General features: G+C 46.9%; 1 protein-coding gene across 1 annotated transcript; it reads left to right on the top strand.

Annotated features, from left to right (window-relative positions):
* Nucleotides 1-1,633: 1,633 nt before the first annotated feature.
* On the top strand, nucleotides 1,634-19,313 carry LOC146184885 (endothelin-converting enzyme 1-like). The gene is made up of 3 exons (XM_084608644.1): nucleotides 1,634-1,952; nucleotides 9,269-9,432; nucleotides 16,807-19,313. Exons 1-3 carry the CDS (start codon nucleotides 1,634-1,636, stop codon nucleotides 18,874-18,876), a joined length of 2,553 nt encoding a protein of 850 aa, XP_084464770.1. The 3' UTR covers nucleotides 18,877-19,313.
* The last annotated feature ends 8,298 nt before the right edge of the window (nucleotides 19,314-27,611 follow it).

Below are 27,611 nucleotides of genomic sequence, written 5' to 3' on the forward strand. Positions count from 1 at the left end.
GACGAAACCGGTTTACAAAAAGATACTGATAGCCGGAGAGCACATGGCATTGGCTCCCAAACTATGCAGCTCACTCGTACTCTGGATCGGCAGACGATGGTAGCCTGACCATTCCATGGCTACCCGCATCTGGGCAATGAACGAAGACGGCTGCTTTGCAGTCTCTGTCCCGCTCTTTTCCACAGCAACGGCGTAGTGCCCTCCTCAAAGTCGTAACAGCCGTTCGAACGCTTGCCATAATAAATGTGTGAACGGCAAGCTGCTGCCCCTCATACGCCGTCACGAGACCATCCAATTGTCGGGCGACGATAGGAAGAGGCGAATGGGGAATTTCCGAATTGAACACAAAAACACTTCTCCCCTCCGTATTTGCGACTGCTCTTTCGGGAGAAAAAGAGAGAGAGAAGAAATGTTCATACATAGGGCGGGGTACATTGCTCAACTAGATAACTGCGCAGCAGTTCCAGCCAACTGGCGAACTCATAGGCGCAATTGAGGATATGATCTTGTAGCAGGTTATGTCATCTGGAAGCGGGAGAAGAGGCATAATGGTCGTATGGGACAGGGCCCGACGCGTTTTTCTGCTGCCTACCGACCTGCGAAGATAGGAAGAAGCAGAGCGCTTGGCGGGAACATGCAGACCTCTGACGAAGCGAAAGCAATAAAATTTTCGGCTGCAAAGCTGTTTCAGTCAGTGCAGTTGTTGTTCTTTCTTTTTGCTATATAGTTTCATTTCGTGCCTGCCTTACTGCACGTCCCAAGAGGCCCCCTTTGAGAGTGCATGCTTCACCCAGAAAAAAGTTCATTGACCAACAAAAAAGGGGTTGACAAAGCGGCCGGGGGAGCGTCCTTAGTCAAAGACCCAATTGGTGTGGTCCTGCGAACGCACCAGTTGGATGAGCGCTAGTTGCCTATCGAAGACGGCGCTCACTTGTACCACCCATTTTTGAGCTGAGTTGTAACGTCGGGTGTCAGCAAATGTCGCTGGTCACCCTGGCACCTTCAAGGCATACGAAAGTGTGCGGACTAGAGCTGCATACACGACTCGTATTAAAAACCTAATAGGCCCATGTGTGTTCGCGAGAAGTCTCACACTTCTTCGCGAGTTTCTGGCGTCATCAACTAATGACGTTGCGTCCGGTCATGAACAATGACATCACCAGGCAATTCAATGCCATCGGGCGTCCGATCCCGGAATCTGTGCTGCGCCTTTCATTTGGGGCTTCCTTGAATGCCAAGCAACAAAGCATACAGAAGGAGCCACAGTAAAGCAGGACTCAGCTGCGTTTCCAACAAAGACATCCACCTCATCGCATTTTAGTGGTCCATAGTGCCACCCGCATTTTTTATGGTAATGGGGCCGAAGGTCGCTTGTCGTACAAGAACAGTGTGTGGCAAAGAACGGCAAAAACGAGCCCATACCCGTATACCTCGTCGCTGCGCACTGTCGAGCAGCTCTTGCGGTATCGCATAAAATATATTAATTTTGTCTACCTACACGTGATACTGATATGTATTTCTACGGTCGCTGATTTAGAAACAGGAGGCTGAGCGACGGATGTTATGAGTCATTATACGCCTGGTCAACGACAACGAAAAATCTGCCTAGCACGCGTAAAAGAGAAAAGGAAGAATGCAGCCATCTGGTCAGATGACAGCTAAAAATGACAAGCGCAAAAGGTCGGCCCTTTCGTCATCGAGAACTGGTGAACTGAGGACGGCAAGGACTCGTGAGGACAACCCTGTAGCAGCCAAGCAGTGTCAACCTACCCAAGCAATGCTGCAGCCCAGTGAGAATGACGGGGAAGTGGTGGCGAAGAAGTGCACTGTGTCCGACATAAAAGAGCCCGTGACCAAAGCACCGGTGTCGGAGAGCGCGCCACCGACGTCAGAAACTTCCCACGACGACCGTGTCGGCATTGCCTCGCAGCAAGATGTGCTGCCAGATCTTGGTATGTGACTCGCTGTTTCGACGAAGCAAGCATGATGAAAGTATCAGAGTGAGCATGCGGTTCCCTAATGGGGTCTTAGCGGCGATACTTTGTAGCCTCATTGCTTCGCAGCAAGTTGTGTTGCCAGGTCGTGGTGTGTGACTCGCTGTTTCGACGAAGCAAGCATGATGAAAGTATCAGAGTGAGCATGCGGTTCCCTAATGGGGTCTTAGCGGCGATACTTTGTAGCCTCATTGCCTCGCAGCAAGTTGTGCTGCCAGGTCGTGGTATCTGACTCGCTGTTTCGACGAAGCAAGCATGATGAAAGTATCAGAGTGAGCATGCGGTTCCCTAATGGGGTCTTAGCGGCGATACTTTGTAGCCTCATTGCCTCGCAGCAAGTTGTGCTGCCAGGTCGTGGTATGTGACTCGCTGTTTCGACGAAGCAAGCATGATGAAAGTATCAGAGTGAGCATGCGGTTCCCTAATGGGGTCTTAGCGGCGATACTTTGTAGCCTCATTGCCTCGCAGCAAGTTGTACTGCCAGGTCGTGGTATGTGACTCGCTGTTTCGACGAAGCAAGCATGATGAAAGTATCAGAGTGAGCATGCGGTTCCCTAATGGGGTCTTAGTGGCGATACTTTGTAGCCTCATTGCCTCGCAGCAAGTTGTGCTGCCAGGTCGTGGTATGTGACTCGCTGTTTCGACGAAGCAAGCATGATGAAAGTATCAGAGTGAGCATGCGGTTCCCTAATGGGGCTTAGCGGCGATACTTTGTAGCCTCATTGCCTCGCAGCAAGTTGTGCTGCCAGGTCGTGGTATCTGACTCGCTGTTTCGACGAAGCAAGCATGATGAAAGTATCAGAGTGAGCATGCGGTTCCCTAATGGGGTCTTAGCGGCGATACTTTGTAGCCTCATTGCCTCGCAGCAAGTTGTGCTGCCAGGTCGTGGTATGTGACTCGCTGTTTCGACGAAGCAAGCATGATGAAAGTATCAGAGTGAGCATGCGGTTCCCTAATGCGGTCTTAGCGGCGATACTTTGTAGCCTCATTGCCTCGCAGCAAGTTGTGCTGCCAGGTGGTGGTATGTGACTCGCTGTTTCGACGAAGCAAGCATGATGAAAGTATCAGAGTGAGCATGCGGTTCCCTAATGGGGTCTTAGCGGCGATACTTTGTAGCCTCATTGCCTCGCAGCAAGTTGTACTGCCAGGTCGTGGTATGTGACTCGCTGTTTCGACGAAGCAAGCATGATGAAAGTATCAGAGTGAGCATGCGGTTCCCTAATGGGGTCTTAGCGGCGATACTTTGTAGCCTCATTGCCTCGCAGCAAGTTGTGCTGCCAGGTCGTGGTATGTGACTCGCTGTTTCGACGAAGCAAGCATGATGAAAGTATCAGAGTGAGCATGCGGCTCCCTAATGGGGTCTTAGCGGCGATACTTTGTAGCCTCATTGCCTCGCAGCAAGTTGTGCTGCCAGGTCGTGGTATGTGACTCGCTGTTTCGACGAAGCAAGCATGATGAAAGTATCAGAGTGAGCATGCGGTTCCCTAATGCGGTCTTAGCGGCGATACTTTGTAGCCTCATTGCCTCGCAGCAAGTTGTGCTGCCAGGTCGTGGTATGTGACTCGCTGTTTCGACGAAGCAAGCATGATGAAAGTATCAGAGTGAGCATGCGGTTCCCTAATGGGGTCTTAGCGGCGATACTTTGTAGCCTCATTGCCTCGCAGCAAGTTGTGCTGCCAGGTCGTGGTATGTGACTCGCTGTTTCGACAAAGAAAGCATGATGAAAGTATCAGAGTGAGCATGCGGTTCCCTAATGGGGTCTTAGCGGCAATACTTTGTAGCCTCATTGCCTTCGTGCAAGTTGTGCTGCCAGGTCGTGGTATGTGACTCGCTGTTTCGACGAAGCAAGCATGATGAAAGTATCAGAGTGAGCATGCGGCTCCCTAATGGGGTCTTAGCGGCGATACTTTGTAGCCTCATTGCCTCGCAGCAAGTTGTGCTGCCAGGTCGTGGTATGTGACTCGCTGTTTCGACGAAGCAAGCATGATGAAAGTATCAGAGTGAGCATGCGGTTCCCTAATGCGGTCTTAGCGGCGATACTTTGTAGCCTCATTGCCTCGCAGCAAGTTGTGCTGCCAGGTCGTGGTATGTGACTCGCTGTTTCGACGAAGCAAGCATGATGAAAGTATCAGAGTGAGCATGCGGTTCCCTAATGGGGTCTTAGCGGCGATACTTTGTAGCCTCATTGCCTCGCAGCAAGTTGTGCTGCCAGGTCGTGGTATGTGACTCGCTGTTTCGACAAAGAAAGCATGATGAAAGTATCAGAGTGAGCATGCGGTTCCCTAATGGGGTCTTAGCGGCAATACTTTGTAGCCTCATTGCCTTCGTGCAAGTTGTGCTGCCAGGTCGTGGTATGTGACTCGCTGTTTCGACGAGGCAAGCATGATGAAAGTATCAGAGTGAGCATGCGGTTCCCTAATGGGGTCTTAGCGGCGATACTTTGTAGCCTCATTGCCTCGCAGCAAGTTGTGCTGCCAGGTCGTGGTATGTGACTCGCTGTTTCGACGAAGCAAGCATGATGAAAGTATCAGAGTGAGCATGCGGTTCCCTAATGCGGTCTTAGCGGCGATACTTTGTAGCCTCATTGCCTCGCAGCAAGTTGTGCTGCCAGGTCGTGGTATGTGACTCGCTGTTTCGACGAAGCAAGCATGATGAAAGTATCAGAGTGAGCATGCGGTTCCCTAATGGGGTCTTAGCGGCAATACTTTGTAGCCTCATTGCCTTCGTGCAAGTTGTGCTGCCAGGTCGTGGTATGTGACTCGCTGTTTCGACGAGGCAAGCATGATGAAAGTATCAGAGTGAGCATGCGGTTCCCTAATGGGGTCTTAGCGGCAATACTTTGTAGCCTCATTGCCTTCGTGCAAGTTGTGCTGCCAGGTCGTGGTATGTGACTCGCTGTTTCGACGAGGCAAGCATGATGAAAGTATCAGAGTGAGCATGCGGTTCCCTAATGGGGTCTTAGCGGCGATACTTTGTAGCCTCATTGCCTCGCAGCAAGTTGTGCTGCCAGGTCGTGGTATGTGACTCGCTGTTTCGACGAAGCAAGCATGATGAAAGTATCAGAGTAAGCATGCGGTTCCCTAATGGAGTCTTAGCGGCGATACTTTGTAGCCTCATCACCTGTTCAAGCACATTATTGCTAATGCAGAACGAGACTATGATGTAGTAAAAACTTTATTGGGTCTAAGCATTTAGGAAATGCTTAATTATTTTAGGTGTAGATATTGCGACAGCATCGAAGGTCTGAAACCAAAGCGGCCAGCTTTTCTACATTATAGGGGTTGCTTCCCGCCGCATACGTTTGTTTAATCGCTCCATCTTTGCGATATATTTCGCCACAGTTACCCTTTCCGCTTGGGATACTTTCCACTATGACAAACACAGGCAGCGCTGATCCTAGCTTTCTTCCAACGTAATACACGGAGCTGTCTAAAACCCAGCTGTACACAACCAATCGTAGATGTTCGTTCATGGTGCACACCATGAGTACGCTGGTTGCCTCTAACTGATGACAAGTGTTCCATACCTGCATGACCTCATAGATGACATGGCGTCATAATATCTGAGAATTATGGCCGTGTACCTGAGTACGATGTCCTTGTGTTAGCTCAAACGTGCTGTGCTGTCGTCTGTGACGATGCTTGTGTAATTATTCAAGGAGAAAATGGCTAGCGCCATGAGCGCTTTGTCCACTTCTAGTGTGGTGGGTCGAATGCTGTCGCGGCAGTGTCTAGCGATCGGTCCATTACGGTGCTGGTGATGGCTTTGAGGTTGGGGGAAGCCGGTCCGTAAGTTGGAAATACGTCTGACTATTTCCTGTAGGCTAGCTTCCCGGTGCCTTGGATCATGCCTTCCAGCTTTGAGTAGGGTAGATACGAATAGTTATTTGGACGGAATGTGAAGGCGATCACTGATGAGAGTCTGGTTCTTGGCTGTGGGGGCCTGTGCATAGCCGATTGCTGAAAGGTTGTGACAGCTGATGTCTGGTGGCGTTGATAATGATCCGATCCAGGCGTTTGTTCGGCGCCCCGCATTTGGCGCTTCCTCGAAAGCCGCACCAATAGCATGTAGGAGCGGACTCAGTGCAGCAGGCACCAGTGGCGTTTCAAATTGTTTATCAAAAAAGAAGAGGCGCAGTATCTCTCCCAATACACAACGGACACCTTTACCTAGTCGTAAGGAAAAAGAGGAAGGTGGGAGTGGAAAAAAAAGTTGAGAAAGAGGAGCCGTAGAGGAGGGCTTCGACCACTCCTCAATATAGCTTTTCTCCTCGTAGCATTGTATTGGTGTAAAGTGCCTGCTAGAATTTTGATCGCTGCTATTTTCAATGTTAGTGAAGCTAACATAAAATCAGAGGGACAGAAGTTCCGCTGTTAAGGGTAGGCGCAATAGTGTTTTTCATTTTCCTTTTTTAATTTTTATACAACAACATTTAGCACCAGGAAACATTGGCTTTTTCCATTCTAAGATGTTCGACCCAGTTAAGCAAATTTTTTCAAATTTTCAGATATTTCAATTTATTAATTGATCAGTTATGTCCTTCAATTTCCTTAATCAGCATCATTAAGCATTGGATTTTCATTATTCGCATTTTGACACATTTGAACACCCTCTTTCCAGCTTGTAATTTTTTTATTAATTTCAATTATGTAAGTCAGCAGTTACACACAAAATTTTCTTTATAACCATTAAAAGTCTATCGTTTCATTCTCAGCATTTCGACGTTTTTTAGCCACTTTTGTACATTCTTTTTCATCAATAACCAATTCATTAAAATTATTTTATTTTTTCCTATTCGCCTATCACATATCAATCAATCACCAATCACTGGAACCACAAATTACCATAATAGAATTTTTGTACGCAAACCACGTTTTTTTCCTAAGCACGGTCCTGACTACAACTACAACACTACTATTGCTAAGACGCTACGGCTTTTCGACCAAACGAGCTGTGTAACTTATCGTTTACCAATGATCACCTTGCGGAAGACACTGATGAACCCTGTTTGTTCGAACAAGTTTTTTTTTATACTAAATCGCTTTGCATCATTCCTTTAAAGCATACTTTGATAGCAAGTGGAGACGATAGAGATAAGTTACAGGATAACATGGGTGAGTATCAACTGCGAGCATTGTGTCTGGGCACGCGCACGCGCGGTGGTTTAGCTTCCGTATATGGCACTGGGCACACTCACATACTGCAACGAGCTCTCGTACGCTAATGGACATTTACGAGCACGCACAATCACACTCTCGCAGCATTGATATGTTCTCCAGGTGTTTTTTTTTTTTGCGGTTGCCGGCCGATGGTCTCTGTTGCCTCTATGTATATCCCGCCCGAATCCAGTGGAAACAACGCCTCAATTACATGTGCGCAGCGCTGCTTGGAACTGTGTGAAGATAACGTCACGCTTATATCCGGGCTGTCCAAGAGGGAAGTTTTAAATCTTTGGTGTGTGTGTGTGTGTGTGTTTGCGCGCGCGTTAAAGCACTCAGATCTTTTTTAACTATGGCGTTGACATTTTATTTACGGTACCAGTGCAGGTGAGCGTCCAGACCAGATGAATCCCTTATCTAGTAAGCTTCCTAGGCAAATGTCATTACTTAACGCTCCCTTCCAAGTGCTCGTTCAGAACTAAACATTTGTTCATGCCGTCTCTAACAAGTATAGAAGATTTGCAGTGCAAGAGCATGGCCGCTGCCATATTTGGTCACGTGACTTCCACCATCGGCGGCCTTCGGGCCTTCTGATTTCAACCGCTGTCGGTGCGCTGGCGGCCGGCTGCAATGTGCTGTGTACCCGCTATCGCTAGTGACAATAAGCTGGTAGATATCACACAAACTTCATGTGAATACACGTAGTATCTGCAGGTGCTACAAAATGATTTATATAATCACCTAGCTCATTTACTGCGTCACCGGAATGCCTGCATTGTCTAGTATGTTTCGACAAACCCGTAAGCCGTTTCCTAGCTCTTTTTTTTAATCAACTCTCCCTAGCGTAAATTGTGAATAACATAGTTCGCCGTCAAACTAAACAGGCCACAAGCCGACTATCCCCTCAAACCGTTCTCTTCAAAATGTTTGCCTAAGCGTTGAAAACGGATATTCAGACTGTGCTCGTTTACAAGTATTAAGTATGTTCACCGTTCAACATTGTGCACTATAACATATAGACGCGAATGCAATCCTCCAACCATTAGCCAGATACTATTTCACCTCCCGTAAACGTCTTGGATTCAAATGACTATTTCGCTGCTGAAAGGAAAACTCAGGCGCTCAGTGAAGAGTGCCAGCGCTCGGGTAAACGGAGACTGGAAACTACACCGAGTTCAAAACCCACTGATGTAGGGAGCACAAACAAGTGCAGGTATTAAATTCTTATCATGCTGGACTTCGCCATTTATCCGCAATTTAGTTGTACGAAAGCAGCAATTATTACACGTAGTGTATCAGTGCTTGCCTGGAGTAAGTATGCGGTCAGGTTCACATGCATGAACAGAGTGACCTTCCCTCTCAGCACTATGAAGTCATTATGAATGCGCAGACATTAGTAGCCACACCAAGGTGCTTTTTAATATAGTACAAAAATAACGCGGTAGAAGTACAAAGACGCAATATATATCCCCTGTGAAAACAACAGGGTCGTACTCGCATTTCCGCAGCTACTGCCGGCGCTGACATGAGCTGGCGAGTGATGTTTATGATTGCGATTTCCGTATAACTCAGAGGCGCATCCGCTTTTCAGACGGGAACAACAAATCGCGGTATACCACCAAGAAAAATGGTGGCCTACTCCATAATGTGCACGATATGTAGAAAGCGTCTATGTTTCCGCTAATAAACCACAGGGTCATTACTTCAACTTCCCTGCACATTGTTTCGACAAGACCATAGACACCCAGACCAAAGCGCCGGTGTTAAAAAGCCGGTCGGCATTTTTGCACAAGCTGCGCAACAACTTTCCGCTCTGTCCACCGATGCATTCCAAAGGCTAGAAATGACGGCCGCCCTAGTGGCGCCATCTGTCGGAGGCGGAGGATCTGCCTTCTCTATATGTCAAGGCGATTGCGTTGCGTCGGCGGTGCGACGCAACGCATATTGACTATTCCGCTCGACATTTCAAAAACCGACCGTGCGGCTGTAGACCCCGTGCTTCCACACCCGCAGCCAAAGCCACGCCTTAGCGGTTCCGGCCCGGATTGTGAAGCTGGCGTACAGCGGTGAAGCATGGTTTACCCACCTGCGCTCTATCACCATGCCTGCGCGCAGGCACCCAACGAGAGGCGCCGCCGTCGGCACCCGTAGGAGCAGCAGACGTCTCTGTGCCGTCTCGGGCTGATCAGCCTTCCGATCTGCGCCCATGTCGCAACCGAACCAAGAGCGGCAGCGCACGAGCGTCCCGACCGCTTCGGCGAAGGACCAAGAGGAGTAGCGTGAGTCAACTTTCCTCGCCATAAAGCTATATACTTGTATGTCCGCGTGGTTTGGCCATGCACGGCCGCGCGGCGGATTTTTTACTCCGCAGTGGGATTTCGTATCTGGCCTAATACGGCGACAAATTTGGCGAAAGGAATACAGGCTTCGAATTGCTCTCAAAATTATAATACAATAAAACGTAAAGAGTCGCTTATATGCCAAAGGCTTTTCTTAAAAATTTATTTATTCTGCCCATCGTAGGTGCTTAAGCGGCACACTGCAGGAAAGGTGCCCATGTTGGCGCGAAGCTTTCTGAGCTCCATGCTCGAAAGCAGTGAAAAATATCTTCAATTTTCTACGCGACAAGCAACTAAGTGTTCCTCCCCCAATTGCATCCCCGTGTTCCTACCGCTTCGTTAAAGGTTTTGCTGGGCACTTTCATAGCTTAATCGTGAAAGTCTCTCGTCAGCTTCAAATTAAGCACTGCCGAGGTTGGTTTTCATCCTCTTGCTCGTCCACAAATGTCGCCTTCGCCAAATTATTAGGCTTTGTTTGCCGGTGCAAGCTCGCCCAATAAATGGTGTCAAGTTCGATGTAAGTACGTCACAACCAGGTAACATCAACGCCAAAACGAAAGCTCGTGCGTAATTTACAATTTCGGAAGTGGCGTACTGTGATAGACGTGCTTCGTCGATCGAGGTTATGAAGATTCGAGGATTGGCGACTGTCGCCACTTTTGTTCCGAATCTATTCTAGTCGCGAGTAGTCCGAGAAAAAAAAGAAGGTTTCTGACATGTTGTAGAATGTTTTGGGAACGTACGTGCTATTGTAGTGTTAGTATGTCTTGGTTAAAGCGGGGCCATATATGCATGAAGCGTGGTCTTTCAAACAGTGGGGTAGCTTACGCCTTCATACTGCAAATGGCTTGCGTGAAATTAGAAAGGCACTAATTAGAGGATTAGTGACTAAGTGAGCGGCAATCTGCATGTCGGTGAGGGGCCATGTGTACGCCAGGGTTGCCAAACTCCTGCAGGAGTGTGGGCCGGACTGAGAAAATTTTATTCCTCGCCGGCCTGCATGTTGAAATAGCAAAAAAACTAACGACAGCAACGGTAACTAAAGGACTAAGACTAAAACGAATGAATGTATATAAAAAATAAATTTAAACTAAAGCATGTTTCCAGACCACAGTCTCTCCATCATTGAAGGAAAAAGCGGCGCATTCACCTTTCCATGCCCCACCGCGGTGGTGCAGTTGTTTGGGCGCTGGACATCTCTGCCCAAGGACACTGGATCGAATCCCATCCGCGGCGGGCGCTTTTCGATGGAGCCGAAAAACCAAGCGTCCCTTTGCTGTATGATGCCAATGCACGTTAAAGAACCCCAGGTGGTCGAAATTTCCAGTCCTCTACTATGGCGTCTCATAGCCTTAGTCGCTTTGTGAGTTAAACCCCATAAACCAACCAACCAATCAAAATAATAAAATCGTACACCAGGAGATAATAGTGAGTGTGGGTTGTCCGGCGCCTCTCTCTTGAAGGTAGCTGACGTCCTTCAGAAATTCTGGGAGTTTAGGAACACTTTTTATTTTAAAAAGAACGTACCATCAGGGGAGGGGGCCTCACAATTGATTTCAATTGAAAAGCGAGCCTTATGGTAAAGCTGTCTCGCAACGATAGAATGTGTTTTAAAAGAAAAGGCTAAGAATCTCGAAGGTTTATTCATAGCATGAACTTAGGCAAGCGAAAGCTCTGTTGCGCAGGGCTTTACATGTTTTAGCAAAGTTGTAGACGGTTTGAATTAAGAGGACGCTAGAGCCTTAAGAGTAGACGCAATAGTCACTTTAACACCGCTTTTTCATCAGCCAATACTTTTATATTGTTTCTTTAAGTTGAGTTTTCGTGACGGGAAGGCGCAATATCTAGCTTCACACGTTCTGCTAGACACCTACACTTAAGTCAAGGGCATTCGCACCGAGTTAGGTTAAATGCGAAGTTACTTCCTTAATAGTACAGCGTATGCGCTCTCAAAGTGTTGGGGCCGGCGGCTGCATCACAACGATCTGTATGTCGCTCGTTGGTGACCCCCGATTAGCTAACGAGACTCTGGAAGAGGAGCCGCTGACGGGAATTGTCATACACTTAATAGCTAAGCGTGAATGTTGCCAAATTATGCTTTTTTAATGTCAGGAATAAAAGAATGCAGTCAGAATTCCTTTGTGATGACTGCAGTCTGATGAGCGTCACGATCAGCTAAACAGGAGCCCATTCGATTATTGAGAGGCAGATGCAGGTGCGGAAATAAATATTTGAAGACTAAGGTGTTGCAAGTGACTGTCAATGCCTTTTCGAAAAATGGAACAGAGCATGATGTATATCCATGCGATCTAAATACCAGTTTAAATCACCTATAAACATGGTGAGCTGAGCTTGCCGTCAGCGGCCTTTGCAAAAAGATATGCTGAATGGGATGGAGGTAGCAGAACCAATTTATTACGGTAGCAGCACGCGAATACAAGGTGTGGCGCATAATTTGCATGATACAAGATGAGAGCGTTAATAACTTCTGTCTGCGACCATCATTCGTGTACACGCAATTTGGTACTCGCTAATCCTTCAACAAACGTCTCTGCGGTCTCACGCACGAGAAAGATGACACCGTATATGTAGATAAATATAAAACCCTGCCTTCCAAGCGTACGAACGTGCCTGCGAGGCCAAGGGGCAGCATGTGTGTTTCAGGACCTACACTCCCAGAGTTCCTATCGCATCCCATCGATTTTTCTTTATTGGACAATTCATTTACTTTACGCTACCGCTGCTTCAGGCGTGACTGAAATCTTTTCGGCCAATCCGTGTTTCCTAGGCACGTGAACGCCAGCGGCGCAAATTTCTGCACTGACCAGGAGCCTTAAACCAGCCTCGGTAATATATGTGCTTGAATTGGCGGTTACCGTTCTTAAATACTGATAATCACAACGCAAACAACTGCTGACAATTGAGATGAGTTGACAGCTGAGCAGCTACCAGCCCGACACACGAAGAGCTAAACGTACATAATGAATATGAAACAAAACATCCGACCCGTTGTGATGGACATTTATGCAATTCTTTATATTATGAAGGCCATAAAATAAATAGAGTCCATAACGGAAAAGGATATCTATACAGACTCCTTAGCCGTCATAACACTACTGAAAAGCGTAACAAAAACACAATGTGTTACCGAGGAGATCTATGCACTTAATAAAGAAACAAATATTCGCATCGACATACACTGGAACAACATAATGCGGAGAACGCTGAGCAGAGAACAGTTGACAACCTCACACACAACATTCCAAGGAATAATGCGCCGCCTTCGAACCTACCTGTTGATGTCCGCTCCGTTGTCCCCATCCTATCATTCTCTCTGCGGAAAAGTATACGAGCCCTCATACCGCTATGCACTTACCCCCTCCCTTATCGCTTAACTAGACCAGAGAAGGAATCACTTGAAAAAATAAGGGCTGGGCGGCCCTTACCCCGTAGGTCACGTGCCGATGGAGCTCTCAGGACGTAGGACCGAACGCCTCCCCGAAGAGTTCTACACTGGCGGCAGAAGTTGATGTTAGCCACCTGCTGTGAACCTGTGCGAGGGCATGGGCGTCAAGCACACAATTTTTCCAGGAAGTGAGGCTGTTGACAAGGAGAGAGGAGGATATCGTTAGCTTAGCGAGACATGCATTCCCAACACCTGCTAAAGGACTCGATTAATCAGAGCAGTGTCACCTCGGGCGTTTAATAACATCGTCCTAAAAGAGCCCAGCTAGACTGCACAAAATGATTTCGGATACTTTCTCACCTGAATCCACATTTTGCGGCCAGAAAGCAGGCCTTTACAATATGGTATGGGCTTGCCAAGAAAACCGAGCCATACTGCAAACAAAAACCCAACGTGGGCTGATTGGGAAATGACCCTGTCCAGCTCCTACCTTGCGGCACAAATAACCTTGCTGGGGAGAGCTCGGGCAGCGACATCTGCCAACGCAGTCCTGGATTGAGGACCCGACCAACCCCGCCATTCACCCATAACTCATGCAACCCAAATAAACGTTTTATACTACTCCTACAAATGGCAAACGGACAGCACTAAGATTTTCTGAAAAATACGCTTTACATGATTTTCTATGTATGACTAAAGGAAAGTTTGCGAAATAAAAAAAGTTACAGTACAGATACAATTAGTACTCCTGACCACTTCAGCAGCAATACTGTTATTTTTAAGACGGACGAGCAAATCTGCAGTAGGCAGGGGTCGTTGTCATGCTATGAAGTTCGAATGAAATGCTTTGCTGAGTTTAATGGCCACGAAATGGCATGAAATTTGGCTTCGGGAAGGTTCTACCTTGGAACCAGGAAAAAATTCATAGTTCAGGACATTCGAGACGGAGCATTCACAAATAGGAAATTGAAAATCGTCTCAGAAAAGCTGACCTCTAATTTGCGTGGCATAAATATTTTCCCTCGTTTGCAATATTTTGTAGCGTTCATGGTTCGCCAGTTAAAAAGAAAATAGCTTTTCGATTCTATCATTTGGGTATTGCAGTGAATTATGCCCATGTAATAGTTTTTTCATGCTTGGGAGGAGTTATTATATAGCCGTAAAATTGAGTGATATATCTGGTGCTATATAAATAGGGGGCGCTGAGGGGGACTTCAGAAAATTGAGCTAAATGCTGGGTTCCGCTTTTTTTCTTTCGCCCTGATACAATATCATGGACACAGAGGGCAAAATGGGTCGAATGCTTTTAGTTATATAACAAATTGGGCTGCCGCTGTTCAGCTCACACAGCATATCAGACAGCCGCTAGCGATTGGCCCCCGACGGCCGTATGTTCAAAATTTAGTCTGATACTACGCTGCTGCGACTATAAAATGGCACACGCTCTACTGATCTACTGCTTGTGGCTTGCTGACGACGAACTGTGCTGTCACTGACAGATTTTGATAGCCCCAAGTGGTTGGAATGTTTCGGTATTGCCAGGGGTGATGATACCGAAACATTGTATCTTTCAAATGTGTAAAGATAGGCGCGGTCAGTGGCAGTTCACTATATGCCCAAGGTATTCTATACTTACAAAAGGTTCTCAAATACGGTGGCGTGTCTGTATTTTAGGTTTGTATCATTGGTGTGCAAGTTACGCGCGGAATGAGTTTTGTTGCAGTGCAAGCGGAATCAGACAAGATTATTGAAGGATATTTATCATTAGCAAAGTGCCAACTGGATATAGAGCGGTATGCAGTAATTATAGAGCGCGGGGGTAAAAACTATCACTACCTTACGGACAGAGGAAATTACCAGCAAGAACTCCTTGAAGGCTTGCGGGGCCAATAAGCCCAATCATTTCAAGACGATATGAAACTGTGATGGGACAACAACAATGTTTAAAATGTGTGGCGTTGAGCTGACCTCCATCGCTTAAGGCAAATATTGGTTTTGCTTTTGGGAAAGTTGATCAAATCCAGAGTGTAATGATGGGCCATTAAAGCCGCAAGTATATATTTATTGCAATACTAGGTAGTTTTTTTTTTCTTTAAGCCCTTTAGGCACTTCCAACAAACACAATGTCGGTTTAGAGGAAAAAATGAAACTACCAAATTACCGTGCGAAATAAACATCTCACATAAATGCCTTTGAAGAACATACCTCCTGGTTACGAAATAAGGAAAACTTAGAAAGTGCTCTAAATGCGAGAAATCATTTTTTTTTTTTTTAAATTTGAATATTGCTTAGATTCCGACATTGAGTAGACTCCGACACTGAGCACGCATATGAGTTCAACACTAATATTCTCCGAGAAATGAATCGCAAATAATCCGAAATATCTTGGAGCAACAATACACTTGGCTTCAGTTTTTTCTGCCCTTGGAGCCAGTTAACTGATTATGTCCCAGGACGTGGAGCGCGCGTGTCACACATTACCAGGCTTTTCAGTGCACGGGCATTTTTGGCCGTGCAGAAACGCTTCCTCATTCTGTGTACTTAATTCTTCGACTGATCCCAATTTGCTCTAGTAAGGTCGCAATATAATAAACTAAATCATTACTGTCGCATGTTACAAATAACCGAAAACAACGGTCAACAGTCGACTACTTCTGCATATTTTAAACATAATAAATACTATTAATACATAGCCGAGTAAACGATACGGTAATTATATACATAGCGGACGTGCGCGTATAGCTGAATTCTGCCATGTTTTAGTGTGTAGCACAACGGTGGAAGAAGACGAAGAAATTCGGTTGAATACCCGATTCAGTTTAGGAATTAGGCTACAAATCTTGCTTTAAAATTACAGAGTAACGATTAACGTTACTCTGTTATTACTAAGAGTAACGTTAGAGTAACGTTACTTTTACCTTAAATAAGATAATAGTAAAGATTACGTGTTTTTGCCATGAGATAGCTGGATGCTTGTTTTGTGTTCGATTACAATCTAACAGGCACTGGTGAAATACGAGCCCTATTATACGAGATAAAACTGTCAATATATTCCCAATTCTTCCAGGAGTTCACAGGCATGGCGGTTTTGGATATTGCAAAGTGCGCGGCGATACCAAACGCACCGCTTTTCAATTTTTTACCCGAGCCCAGTATTTACTGTTGATATTTAAAACGAGCGCACTTAGCTACGATTCTACAATTGTCATGAATGTAACTTAAGCACTCGAGGCTAGATACAATATAAGTGCGCGGTGCCTCAGGTCTTGTTTCCGCACTTATAAGGCTCCGTTCTCGCGCTACTTGCTGATCCCTTCGGTTTAATCTCAAAAGCCCCCAAAGTCTGTTGAGAAACGAAACGTGGTGTGGAGAAACAAGATGTAAAAACTATTGGCGTTCAGCGTTCGCCGATCTCAAATGAGGATGTCAGAGATGACGGTTTATCGATGTTCCCATGTCACTTTGGTGGAATGGCACTTCAGAAGTTAACTGACATCACTACTGCTTTTTAGTTGCCTTGTGTCATTATCGAAATAGATCTTTTGCAAACGTAACCTTTTTTTTTCTGCCCCGCACCGCTGGAGTATTTTATTGTTGTGCAGTGAATAATCAGGCTTGCACCTTCCGTAGATATGAAATGTTTTTTGTAGGAATGAGCTATCGCGTTCGGCCCTGCAGACTGCCGATAGCTCATTCCTGCCTTTCATTTAGGATAATTTGGTGAACGTATGCAATTAATGTCGTTGTGTGGGGTCTTGGAACCCTTGACACCTGCCTTGAACTATCGCGCCTAGTAGTGAAAGACAAAAGAGCTGAGCTTCCTGCTAGAGTAGCGGAGTTCTGATGTCGTGTTCTAAAGCGCGTTATCTAGAGATCCCAACCTTCTAACTGTCAATTTTCCTTTCTAGGGCCCGAGAGGTGCATCCCCCGAAACGGCTACAGCTTCACGGAGGGCAGCTGTAGCATCGACAGTGGTCTGCCTGGCTTTCATCCTGTTGAGCGTTGGCCTGCTTGCCTACATTTTGTCCATCCATATGCCCTCGCCTCAAGAGCGTGACGACAGTGTGTGCCAGAGCTCCCAGTGTCGCGACCACTGGCAGCTAGTTTTAGCTAAAGTGAACTGGAATGTAGATCCCTGCACTGATTTTGAGGCGTACGTGTGCTCCAAATGGAGGCCATCACCAGCCGACCCTTACGCGTATGGATCATCCATGTCCTACCTTGCTATTGCGTCGTGGTTCAACGGATTCCGCTCGCTAATCACAAAAGGTTCAAACCTCTTTACTGCGGCAAGGAAGGTGCAAGCAATGCTAGAAGTTTGCCTTACTAATGCTGGTGCTAACGAATCTTCGGTGCCTTTGTTGAGGCAGTTCATGCTAGATCGAAAGATTCCGTGGCCGGATGATCCCCTACCTGGTACCAGTCCCCTTGGTGTGCTCGTGGACTTGTCCTACAACTGGGGGCTTAATATCTGGTTTCAGTTGAAATTGCTTAGGAACCCCCAGCAGTCCCACCATGTCCTACAGTTCAAGACAGTTGACTTCATAGCGCTGTGGACTGCTTACAAAGAACTCGCCATTCGACCGGATGGCATAGTATCCTACTGGAACAACTTCTACGACACCTTTGCAATAGACCAGCCACGTTTTGATGATATCGAAATAGAAAGAATCGAAAGATTAGAAGGAACCATTTTCAAAGCCCTGCAGGAAGTCATTGACAAAAAAGTTCCCTCACCTGCCCGGCTCTTGCTGAAGGACATTTCTACTATAACAACCAATTTGTCTTCGCTGGAGTGGACACGAGAGCTTAACATGAACGCACAAGTTCAAGGTGGTTACAGTCCTTCGGACGTAATTGTAGCCAGCGATGTGGCACTATTGCAGGCCGTCGATGCAATTCTTTCAATGTCGGACTCACGTTCTTTGTTGCTGCATATATCTTGGTTTTTCATTCAAGCTTTCGCGCCACTTGAAGACCGTAATCTTCTACCGAAGAAAAAGGAGGCAGACTGGGAGTCTGCGGTCAGCCGGAACAGGCTGTGTGCAGCAAGAATCGAAGCCTCGTATCAAGTTTTGATCAGGTCATTGTATGTGGCTTTAAATTTCGCTTCCACCACCAGAGTCATGGTCAACGGCTATCTTGGCGTTATTAAGCGGCTGGCACGCAAGAAGATCTCGAACCTCACCTGGCCGGCAAACGAATCTCTCAGGAATGCTATATCACTAAAGCTTCAAAGGACTAAGACCGCTCTGTGGCCCTCCGAATACCTGCTAACCGAGGACGGGCTGACCTCTATGTACGCTAATTTCTCGTCCAGCGAGGCATCTTTAGTCGAATTCTGGATCAACGCTATGATGGCCAAGCGTTCCCTTCGGAAAAACCTCGAGTACGAAAAGGCACTAGACACTCCTCTCGACTTTTACCAGCCATTGTTCCGGTATGACTACATATCCAATGAAGTGCATATATCTGCCGCTGCTCTAACCCTTCCTGCCTATTCTGGCCTGGGAACAAGAGCGATGCTATACGGGGGACTCGGTTTCTCTTATGCTCTTCAGCTGGTGAAGGCTTTCGACCGGGGAGGGCTCAAAGTGGACGAGGAAGGTACCGTCGGCTCAGACTCATGGCAACAAGAGCAGTGGCTTGAAGTGCTTGCGAACAAGTCAGCCCTGTGCTCTGCAACATCTTCGGATAGCCTTTTCCCTGAAGTGCCAGCGCTAGAACTGGCTCACATGGCGTACGAGACGGCACCCGATGGCTTGCCGCAACCCGGCCGCATCTCTAAGGCATTCACCGAAGATCAGATGTTCTTTATAACCGCCTGCCTCAGCTTATGCAACCTATCGCACAATTTCAGCTCACTCCTAGGGGACTGCAACAAGGCAGTAGCGAACTTTGAAAAGTTTTCCCGTGCCTTCAATTGTTCTCCACAGGCGCCCATGAACCCCGACAATAGATGTCCCTTTTTTTACTAGCAGAGCTTGTCACCTTTCTAAGACAACACCTTACCCACATCTTTAGTCGTTTATCTGACGCGGCGTATATCGCGCTCCAAGCAATTTACTGAACCTTTTTCCTTCGGATCCCGAGATTTGGTTGATGAAAAGTACACTGCCTTATTTTCCTACGTTCATGCGATCTCAATGTAATTATTTAAATTTTCGTTATGCGCGAATTTTATTTGTACACTTGCACACCTACCTGAGCCCATTGTATAAACGACGGTCAAAACTTGCGAAATGTTGATTTTATTCTGTACCTTTAGCTAACTATTATGAAGACCTGGTCCTCTTATGAGTTTTTCATAACAGTTTAGATCATCTGATTATGTAGGCTTCACAGATTGCAACCTTTACTGATTAAACGCGACAAGGCTGTGCCTCTGTTTATGAGGATATGGTTGCATTTCCAGAATGGCATCTGATGTAAGAGCCCGGTATGTCGGTTTTAAATTCGTCGCAAAGCAAGCATTCTCGTATTAGGCTCGCTCAAGACAGCATTCAATATCAAATTATGTCATCATTTCAAGTCTAAGCACCATTGCGCGTTTAAACAAAATTTGCGCTTGCTTGCAGGTTGAGATGCGCACGGTGAACCTGCAACAGACACTTATTTAATCTATGATTGCTCGTTTGGAACTTTGTATGTCATGAATAAAGTTTTGCGAGGTGTTTCGATTTTGTTTGAAAGTTGACAGTAACAGTTTTTTACTAGAGCGTTAAGTCGTTTCGGAGTGAGTGCGCATGCGGCGAGATGTTTATTTACCATCCCTATGAAGAAAATAGCCTCTTTAAGTGGATGCTTCTTTGGCGGCGATCATTTGAAAAAGGGCCTGCCGAGCGTTATTAGGGATTCAGGTCAGCTACGTAACTTAGTCGTGCTGCGGCAGCAACTGGCATTACCTTGGGTAATACGAGAGCAATGGAATTATCAAAATAACGAAGCACCAGTTGATCGTCTCAAGCTGGTCTTTCTCAGAGGGCGCCTCCTATATTTTACTGGTACTCTAAAAAGGCTCACCTAACAAGTCAAGGCTATAGTTTATCGTCTTTTCTCGCGCTCCTATATTGGCTAGCCCGGCTGCAGCAGAGAGAGCTGTTTTGGTATCGCTCTAAAAAAATTACCAGATCAATAGAAGCAGCCGCCAGGGGCCAAAACATTGGCCGACACCTTTGTTTTCTTTTTATGCGGAGCATCAAAGACACAAATGAAAGCTTATTACATGAGACAGTTCACTGCAGGGGGCAATATGTTTCCACTAGATGATCTCAATAATTATGGGCCCCAAATAAATGCGATGGCATCGGGTGACTCTTTCAGCAGTTTGCACTCCGAACAAAACAATTGCACATGCACATCGTGGAGAAGGGGCAACGACTTCTCGTTAATCATGATTAAGGGTGCTTTAAGCAGGCTTAATAAACTTAAGCTAGGGATAACCATTATAGGAGTTATGGCGGTGTGCTAAGTTAGTAAGGTGATCATTACAGTTTAGTTCAGTGACACGTGATACGAATAGGCCGAGTAGATGAATCTTGCTATGCGGTTTCTAGTATATTAAGCTTTGGTGAAGGTCGCAAACAACAATGGTAGGCATATTCCGGTTTCGGTTAAATAAATATTAAATAAACTAGTTACTTCACTGACGGGGGTGCAAGACGCAGGATTCCCTAAAATAGCCGAGTACGCGATTAACTTCGTTAGCATTCTGCGTTACAGGATACGACCAATTAAGACCGCTGTTTATACATGAAAGCCTAGGTATCTATGTGTTGAAACAGCTGTCATTTCCGAGTTCGAGACAAAGTACGAAATGGCGTTGGGGAGAAGCAAGAACAGACGTTTTTGTTTTCGCCTACAACGATGTTAGCCATCTATTACTCGAGGTTTCTATGCATTCAGAGTCAAATTGAAGTTGAATGTCATTGCTATTAATTAGAAGGTGGTAAATAATGCAACAGCCAGCAAATACGCTCACGTTAAAATTTGGGCAGTAAAACTGGCGTGGTTTCTTTTATGGAGTTTATCGTCCCGAAGACTCAGGCTATGAGAGACATCGTACGCCGCAAGAGAATGCTCCTAAAATTTCGACCTATTCCGGCCACTTCGGTTTCATTATATCGGACAGCACACGTGCCCCTTTCCTTTCGCGTTCATCAAAAGCCTTCCGCCCCGGCCGGTATTCGATCCTGCGTCCTTGGGTTGATCAGTTGAGTGCCCTATCAATTGAACCACCGTCGCGGGGCAGGCGTTAAGTCATATATATTGTTATGAACGAGGAATAAGCGGACAGTGGCCCAGAGAGGCGCGTTCGTGCTAAGCCCGTCAACATTCATTAAAAAACGTCATCTATTATCGCCATCGGACATCTCTCAGTTCTCTTTCACCTGTGGTCACCGGCTTGCCGCCCCGTAACAATATAAATGGAGAAGAGGCGGTTCCCCAGGACGGTGGGGTGGGGTACCCCAGATATAACAGAGGTAGTACGTGAAGACTAACTTATATTATCGGGACAAACTGTACCTGGTTTGTGCAATTGCTTACAATCTTATCTGAAACAAAGCAATTGAGGTTTAGGCTTGAAAGGTTTAGAAAAAACTTTTTTTTATGTGTAACATAGCCGAGGGCCTTTTGGGGGCGTAAACGGAAGTGTTAACATCAATTTTGAATATTAAATTGTTAATAACATTTCCAACTGAAGGTCGCAACTTTTATGAAACGAAGTTGTTCCGGATAAAAAAAAGTTACTGATGAAGGTAGAAGAAGAAGCAGATGCTGTATTTGCTCTGCTGAAATAACAATAAAAAAAAATTGAAGAAATGGTTGTTATTGATGTGAGTCATTAGTTGTTAAGGTAATGTGTGATACTCTTTTTGGAATTTAGGAACTTAAATCTTAGTGCTTACTTTGCAGTCGTGCAGTACAACAAACTATAAAAGAGACTGTTGAAAGCTATGAGACAGTGTGACACTGTAGCCCTCTTAGTTGTTTCCTAATTTTTAATTTCACGTTATTTCAACGAGACTTTTATTTTAAAAATGCATAAGTTCAAACGCTTTATCAAGCATGCTAGTTAATTAAACCCTGAGAAATCGAGATGATCTACACCTGGTACGTGAGCGAAAACAAAAGCTAAGTGTAAGGGATTGTCAAGATGCGCTCGGTGGCATCCATTGCCCCGACGACCAGGAGCCTACAAGGAACGGCCGAGGGGCAAGCCGGCGCCTAGCGCCCAGGCAGCGGGGAATTGCTTGGTTAATCCCCCTCGAGTCTCTGAATGAGAAGTGGGTGACCATCCGTGTCGCGTTCGAAGAAGCGACGGCACCGTCCCCTAATCACTCCCGTGCGGAGACCTCGCATCTAAAAGCGAAGGAGGAGAGGAAGGTGCCGTTGGCGGACGACAGCGCCGATGGTCAGACGGGTAAGGACCGAAGATGCGTAGGAGCGAACATCTTCGCGAATTTCCACGGGATCAGTTCCCCACTAACATTTAAAAAAAAAATAAAGAAGCGCCATGGGTCACCTGCCTGTATTGTTTCAGTGCGGAAGCAGCGCTGCGGACAGCAGTGACCGGGCATGGGACGAGGGCGAATTTTCTTCTCTCAATGACGCCGCTTATGGCCAGTTATTGGATAGTTCAGGCCGAGGGGTATGAATCCGAGGTGTAAACCGAAGTCGCAGAAGGTTCGTTGGTGGTTCTTGGTTGGGTGCTGTCTTAGGTTGGTGCTCTGCACCATCGGCTGTGCCGAATTTGGGAGAGTCTCCCGCGAAGACAGGCCAACTAGTTCCAGTTGTTGGCTATGGCTTTTGTAATCCTGTGCAAGCGTACAATGTAAATATTTTGTACATAAAAGTCGCAACTTCATCGGTCAAGACCCTTCTGTCTCGCCCAAGACATCCGTCCCTGACGGAGGAGCACCGCTGGTGCAACCGGGCCCTGTCTAGAGAACGGATCAGTTCGCACCATGCACTGGTTGGGCAGAACGGCGGTTAGAAAATTACTCTAAGGGTGGAATTTAGGTTTAGAATTTAGGCAGCTTTATATTCCGCAAATCGGAGTAATATCATCATCACAAATGTTATTGTTTGTTAAGATTTATGCACTGTAAATACCAACGCGTTTTTCTGCGTAGTGTATTGGGAACGCAGAGGAGAAATATAATCGCTTTGCTTTAAACACATATAAGATATTTACAGTGTTTCAGCCTGATAATATTGTTAAGGTTTGTTTACTGAGCACTTCTTCACCTTAGCCTGGTGCGCTAACCAACAGATGGTGAGCTTCCTCTTTCTCAACCTCTATTCTGGAGAGCTTCTTTTCACTTCCTTGTCTTCTTCTGTGCGCATGTCTGACATTTCCTCTTTCGCAGACTAAGTCCCTGGGCTGTCTGTCAGAGCCCTGAGGGTGGCAACGCTTCATTCTTGCGACATGGACTTCTTGTGTTTTCTGAGAGGGACGCCCTTAGGAATATTGGCGAGACACGACGTAATTCAACTTACTGATGCGTCTGAGCCCAATAAATTGGCCTGTGTAGTGCGACAACTGCTTCTGGGACAAACCACGCCTTCGGAGAGGTGTCCAGAGCCGTACTAAGTCGTAGGGAAAGTAAAAGACACCCTGATACCGATGATCGCAGCGCTGCTTAGAGCGGTTCTGCGAGGCCAGAGCGCGTAATCGGGTGACCCGACGAGCCTCTTCAGCGCGGCAGTGGGTGCTCGAAACAGAAGGCTCGGTTTCGAGAGAGAACGGGAAAATGGTGTCGAGAAAATGTCGAGGCGGACGGGCGTATAGGAGGAAAAATGGACTATAAGCAGTTATCCCATCCTTTGAGATGTTGTATGCATATGTAGTGAATGGAAGCACATAATCCCAGTTCTTGTGCTGCGAGTCAACATACATCGCAAGCATGTTCGTCAGTGTCCGATTTGTACGTTCAACGAGGCCATTTGTCTGGGGGTGGTACGGTAGAGAGTGACCCAACAGGCAAGTGCAGTAGCACAGAAGTTGTTCCATAACATCTGCTGTAAACTGGCGGCCTCGGTCACTGATAAGGACACCAGGAGGCTCATGACGGAGGACGACAGCGTGAAGAAGAAAGAGACGTTAGCGGCAGTGACGTAAGAAATGGCGGCAGTTTCACAGTAACGCGTGAGATGATGAACGCACACGATGACCCAACGATTGCCTTTGGACGAGCGGGGAAACGGGCCTATGAGGTCAACACCCACTTGCAAATATGGTGTCGTCGGTGGTGTCACCGGATGTAAGCGGCCCGGCGGAGAAGTCGTGGGGAGCTTGAACCGCTGGCACTGCACACAGGAGCTCACGAAATGCTGAGTCGTTCGACGCATATTTGGCCAGTAGAAATGTTCCTTAATGTGAGTAAGCGTCCTGTCAAACGCCAAGTGTCCAGCTGTAACGTCATTGTACATAGCGTGTAGAACAGAGGAGTAGAGACTAGCCGGAACGACTAGCAGAAAGCGCGCACCGCCGGACGAGTACTTTTTCCGGTAGAGCAAACCATTACGAATGCATAAAGGGTTTTCAGATGCCAGATCACGAGCTTTTTCAAAAAGTGGTACTAAATCTTCATCTTTTCGTTGTTCTCGTTGGAATGTGACAAGATCCGGAAATTGGACGGAAACGGCGTCAAGATTGTTGTCAAAGTTGTCATCGCAAAGGGTAGTTGCGAGAGGTAGCCGCGAGAAGCTGCCAGCGTCGGCGTGTTGGCGACCACTTTTGTACGACACTGGAAAGTTGAACTTGAAAGTTGGAAAGTTGAAGGCGTAATGCCCAGTGGACCAACCGACCGCAGGGTGTCGCGCAGATTCACCAGCCAGCAAAGCGAATGATGGTCAGTGATGACTGTAAAAGCACGTCCATAAAGGTACGAGCGAAACCGCTGTACGCCGGAAATGACGGCAAGGCACTTCTGCTTTGTCACGGTATAAATGCGTTTCAGACTTGCTGAGGGTGCGACTAGCATAAGCGACAACGTGTTGATTTTATCAATGCCGTTGTATGAGCACAGCACCTACGCCGACGCCACTGGCGTCAGTGTAGAGTTCAGTGGGAGCTGCCCGGCTGAAATGACGTAGTATGGGTTGCAAGGTAAAAAGAAGCTTGAGCTGGCAAAACGCAGAATGACATTCGGGAGCCCATTTGAAAGGAATATCTTTCTGCAAGAGACATGTGAGCTGGTAGGCTACGTCAGCAAACTTGGGGATGAAGCGCCGAAAGTAAGAGCAAAGTCCCAAGAAGCTCCTGAGTTCTTTCCCAGACTTCGGCTCTTTGACGCAGCTGGGAGCTTCAACCTTTCGTGGGTCAGGCCTAACAGCGTCTTTGTCAACCAGGTGCCCAAGCACAACGCTCTGGCGTTCTCCGAAGCCGCACTTCTTAGAGTTCAGCACGAGGTCGGCTTTCTCCATGCAGTTAAGGACAACAGATAAACGGCTATTATGTTCGGCGAATGTCCTCCCGAAAATCACCACATCATATAGGTAGCACATGCAAATTTGCCAATTCAGTCCACGCAACAGGGTGTTCATAAATGTTTCAAAGGTAGCCGGAGAGCTGTATAGCCCGAAGGGCATCACATTAAATTCTTATAACCCATCTGGAGTCACGAACGCAGTCTTCTCTTTGTCTTTCGGATGCATCGGGATCTGCCAGTATCCGGACCGTAAATCAACAGAAAAAAAGCAGGAAGCTGAATAGAGGCAGTGAATGGCATCATCAACACGCGGGAGCGGATAAACATCCTTCTTTGTGACAGCGTTGAGACGGCGATAGTCGACAAAGTCGCCATGTGCCATCTCTCTTTTTCACGAGAATCGCAGGTGTGGCCCACGGGCTAGACGATTCCTGAGTGTTTCCCCGTTGCATTATATCCCAGACTTGTTCGTCAATTATCTTGCGTTCTGAAGGTGAGACACGGTATGGCGTCTGTCCAATCGGGTGTGCAGACCCAGTGTCGATCATGTGATGGGTGCGGGAAGGTGGAATCGGTTGTCGCTGATCTCTAGCAAAGTCGAACACGTCCACATGCTTCTTAAGAACTTCCATCAATATCTGACGGTTGCTGGTGGGTAGCGACTCGTTTATCATGGGCTGGAACTGGGAATCGGTAAGATCAGGCTGTCTAGTTGCACGAGCAACGCCGTCACTGAACGCAGCGATATGCATAGACAGCCGTTCTTCTTCGAAGTCTGTGAGCTTCAAACCACGCGGCAATACGTCAGGTTCGTTGGAATGGTTGACAGTGCGGCCCCCGTTTACGCAAACAACGCTGCGGGGCACCAACACATTCTTTTTCGCACCAGCAAGAGGAGCAGGTTGCACCAGAGCGTCGAAGGCATTGCAAACCGCTCCCGAGGATACAACTGGGACGAAGATGGCGGGCATCGCCGGAATGACGGCATCTTCCAAGGCAGAAAATGCTTGGGGAGTCGGCGGCAATTTTTCTGTGAGGGCCGATCAAAGGCGAAAGCTTATTGATATCACGTCACTATGACAGTCCACAGTTGCGCCACACTGTTGTTTTCCGTGCGTTGATGCCTACAAAGAATAACTGTGAAGGCGCTATCTTATGTTATTAAACCACGTTAATCTGATTTCCTCTGTTCTAGCAATTGTAGGAATACATGTAAGTTATGAAGAGAATTTTGTTTTTAAATTTCGCAAAGCAACCTTTTAATCTCAGGTGTACGCTGGACGATGTGGATTATAAATAAAATATAAAAACTCCGAGTTCTTAGTTAAGCCCATATAATAACCTTTATCATTAAGTGCGATATTGGTTGGTTATTTTTTGTGTTTGTGAAGGGGGCTGGAAAACGTACCATGGAATGTTCAGGGATCACCGAGGCCATCATCAAGCTCTCAGCTATCAACCACCACAGAACCACTCACGTACACGCTTACCCTCGAATACTACAGACAACCACGAAGAACACTTCCCGCACCGCACAAATCTCTCTCCAGAGCAGATGCCACTGCTTGGCGATAACTACAAACGCACACATTCCCGAACCTCTACCACAAAAACCTTTTCTTTCCCTCGCCATACCCTTCGATCTGCCAATCATGAGCCAGCACCCACCCAACACTATACCACTCCATACGGGCATGTCCAAAGCCGCAAGGCTTCCCACCCATTTCCCACCCCGCCGTCTTCTCTTGGGAAGCTGCTCTGTCTAGCTCACACCTTCAAGATCAGCAACGGCTGATCAAGCGGGCGCGCGGGATAGCAGAAGCTGCCGGCATCCTGGACTGAGGAGACCGCCTGAAATGGACACGACCACCTATTCACCAGTGCCTAGTTATTGGGTTTAAATAAATGTTTTCTCCTCCTCCTCCTCTAGCCGACATGAAAGTGGTGATAGATTTTCTAGGTGCGGCTTCGGTGTCAGAATACATATGTAGCAAATTAAACGCTTTGTCGAGACACGGAGGAGATTGGCTCGGTTTTATCAAAGATTAGACATGGCGAATAAAATCGCTGCCGTAGGAATTTGAAGCTGACGTAGCCTATTGCGGGGAACTTAAAATCAACCTGCACGGCGATGGATGCATGAAAATATTTTGAGGTTACCTTGTGAAGGTCGTTGTGGAACATGGAGTTATTGAAACGTCGCCATCAGGAGGACGATAACAAGCGCAGATTGGCGTGGGTAAAATGGAGAAACCATGGACCGAAAGCAGCCTCCC

This window comes from Amblyomma maculatum, chromosome 7 (genome assembly GCF_055883805.1).
Source record: "Amblyomma maculatum isolate TAMU_Amacu chromosome 7, ASM5588380v1, whole genome shotgun sequence".
Classification (NCBI taxonomy): Eukaryota; Metazoa; Arthropoda; class Arachnida; order Ixodida; family Ixodidae; genus Amblyomma; species Amblyomma maculatum.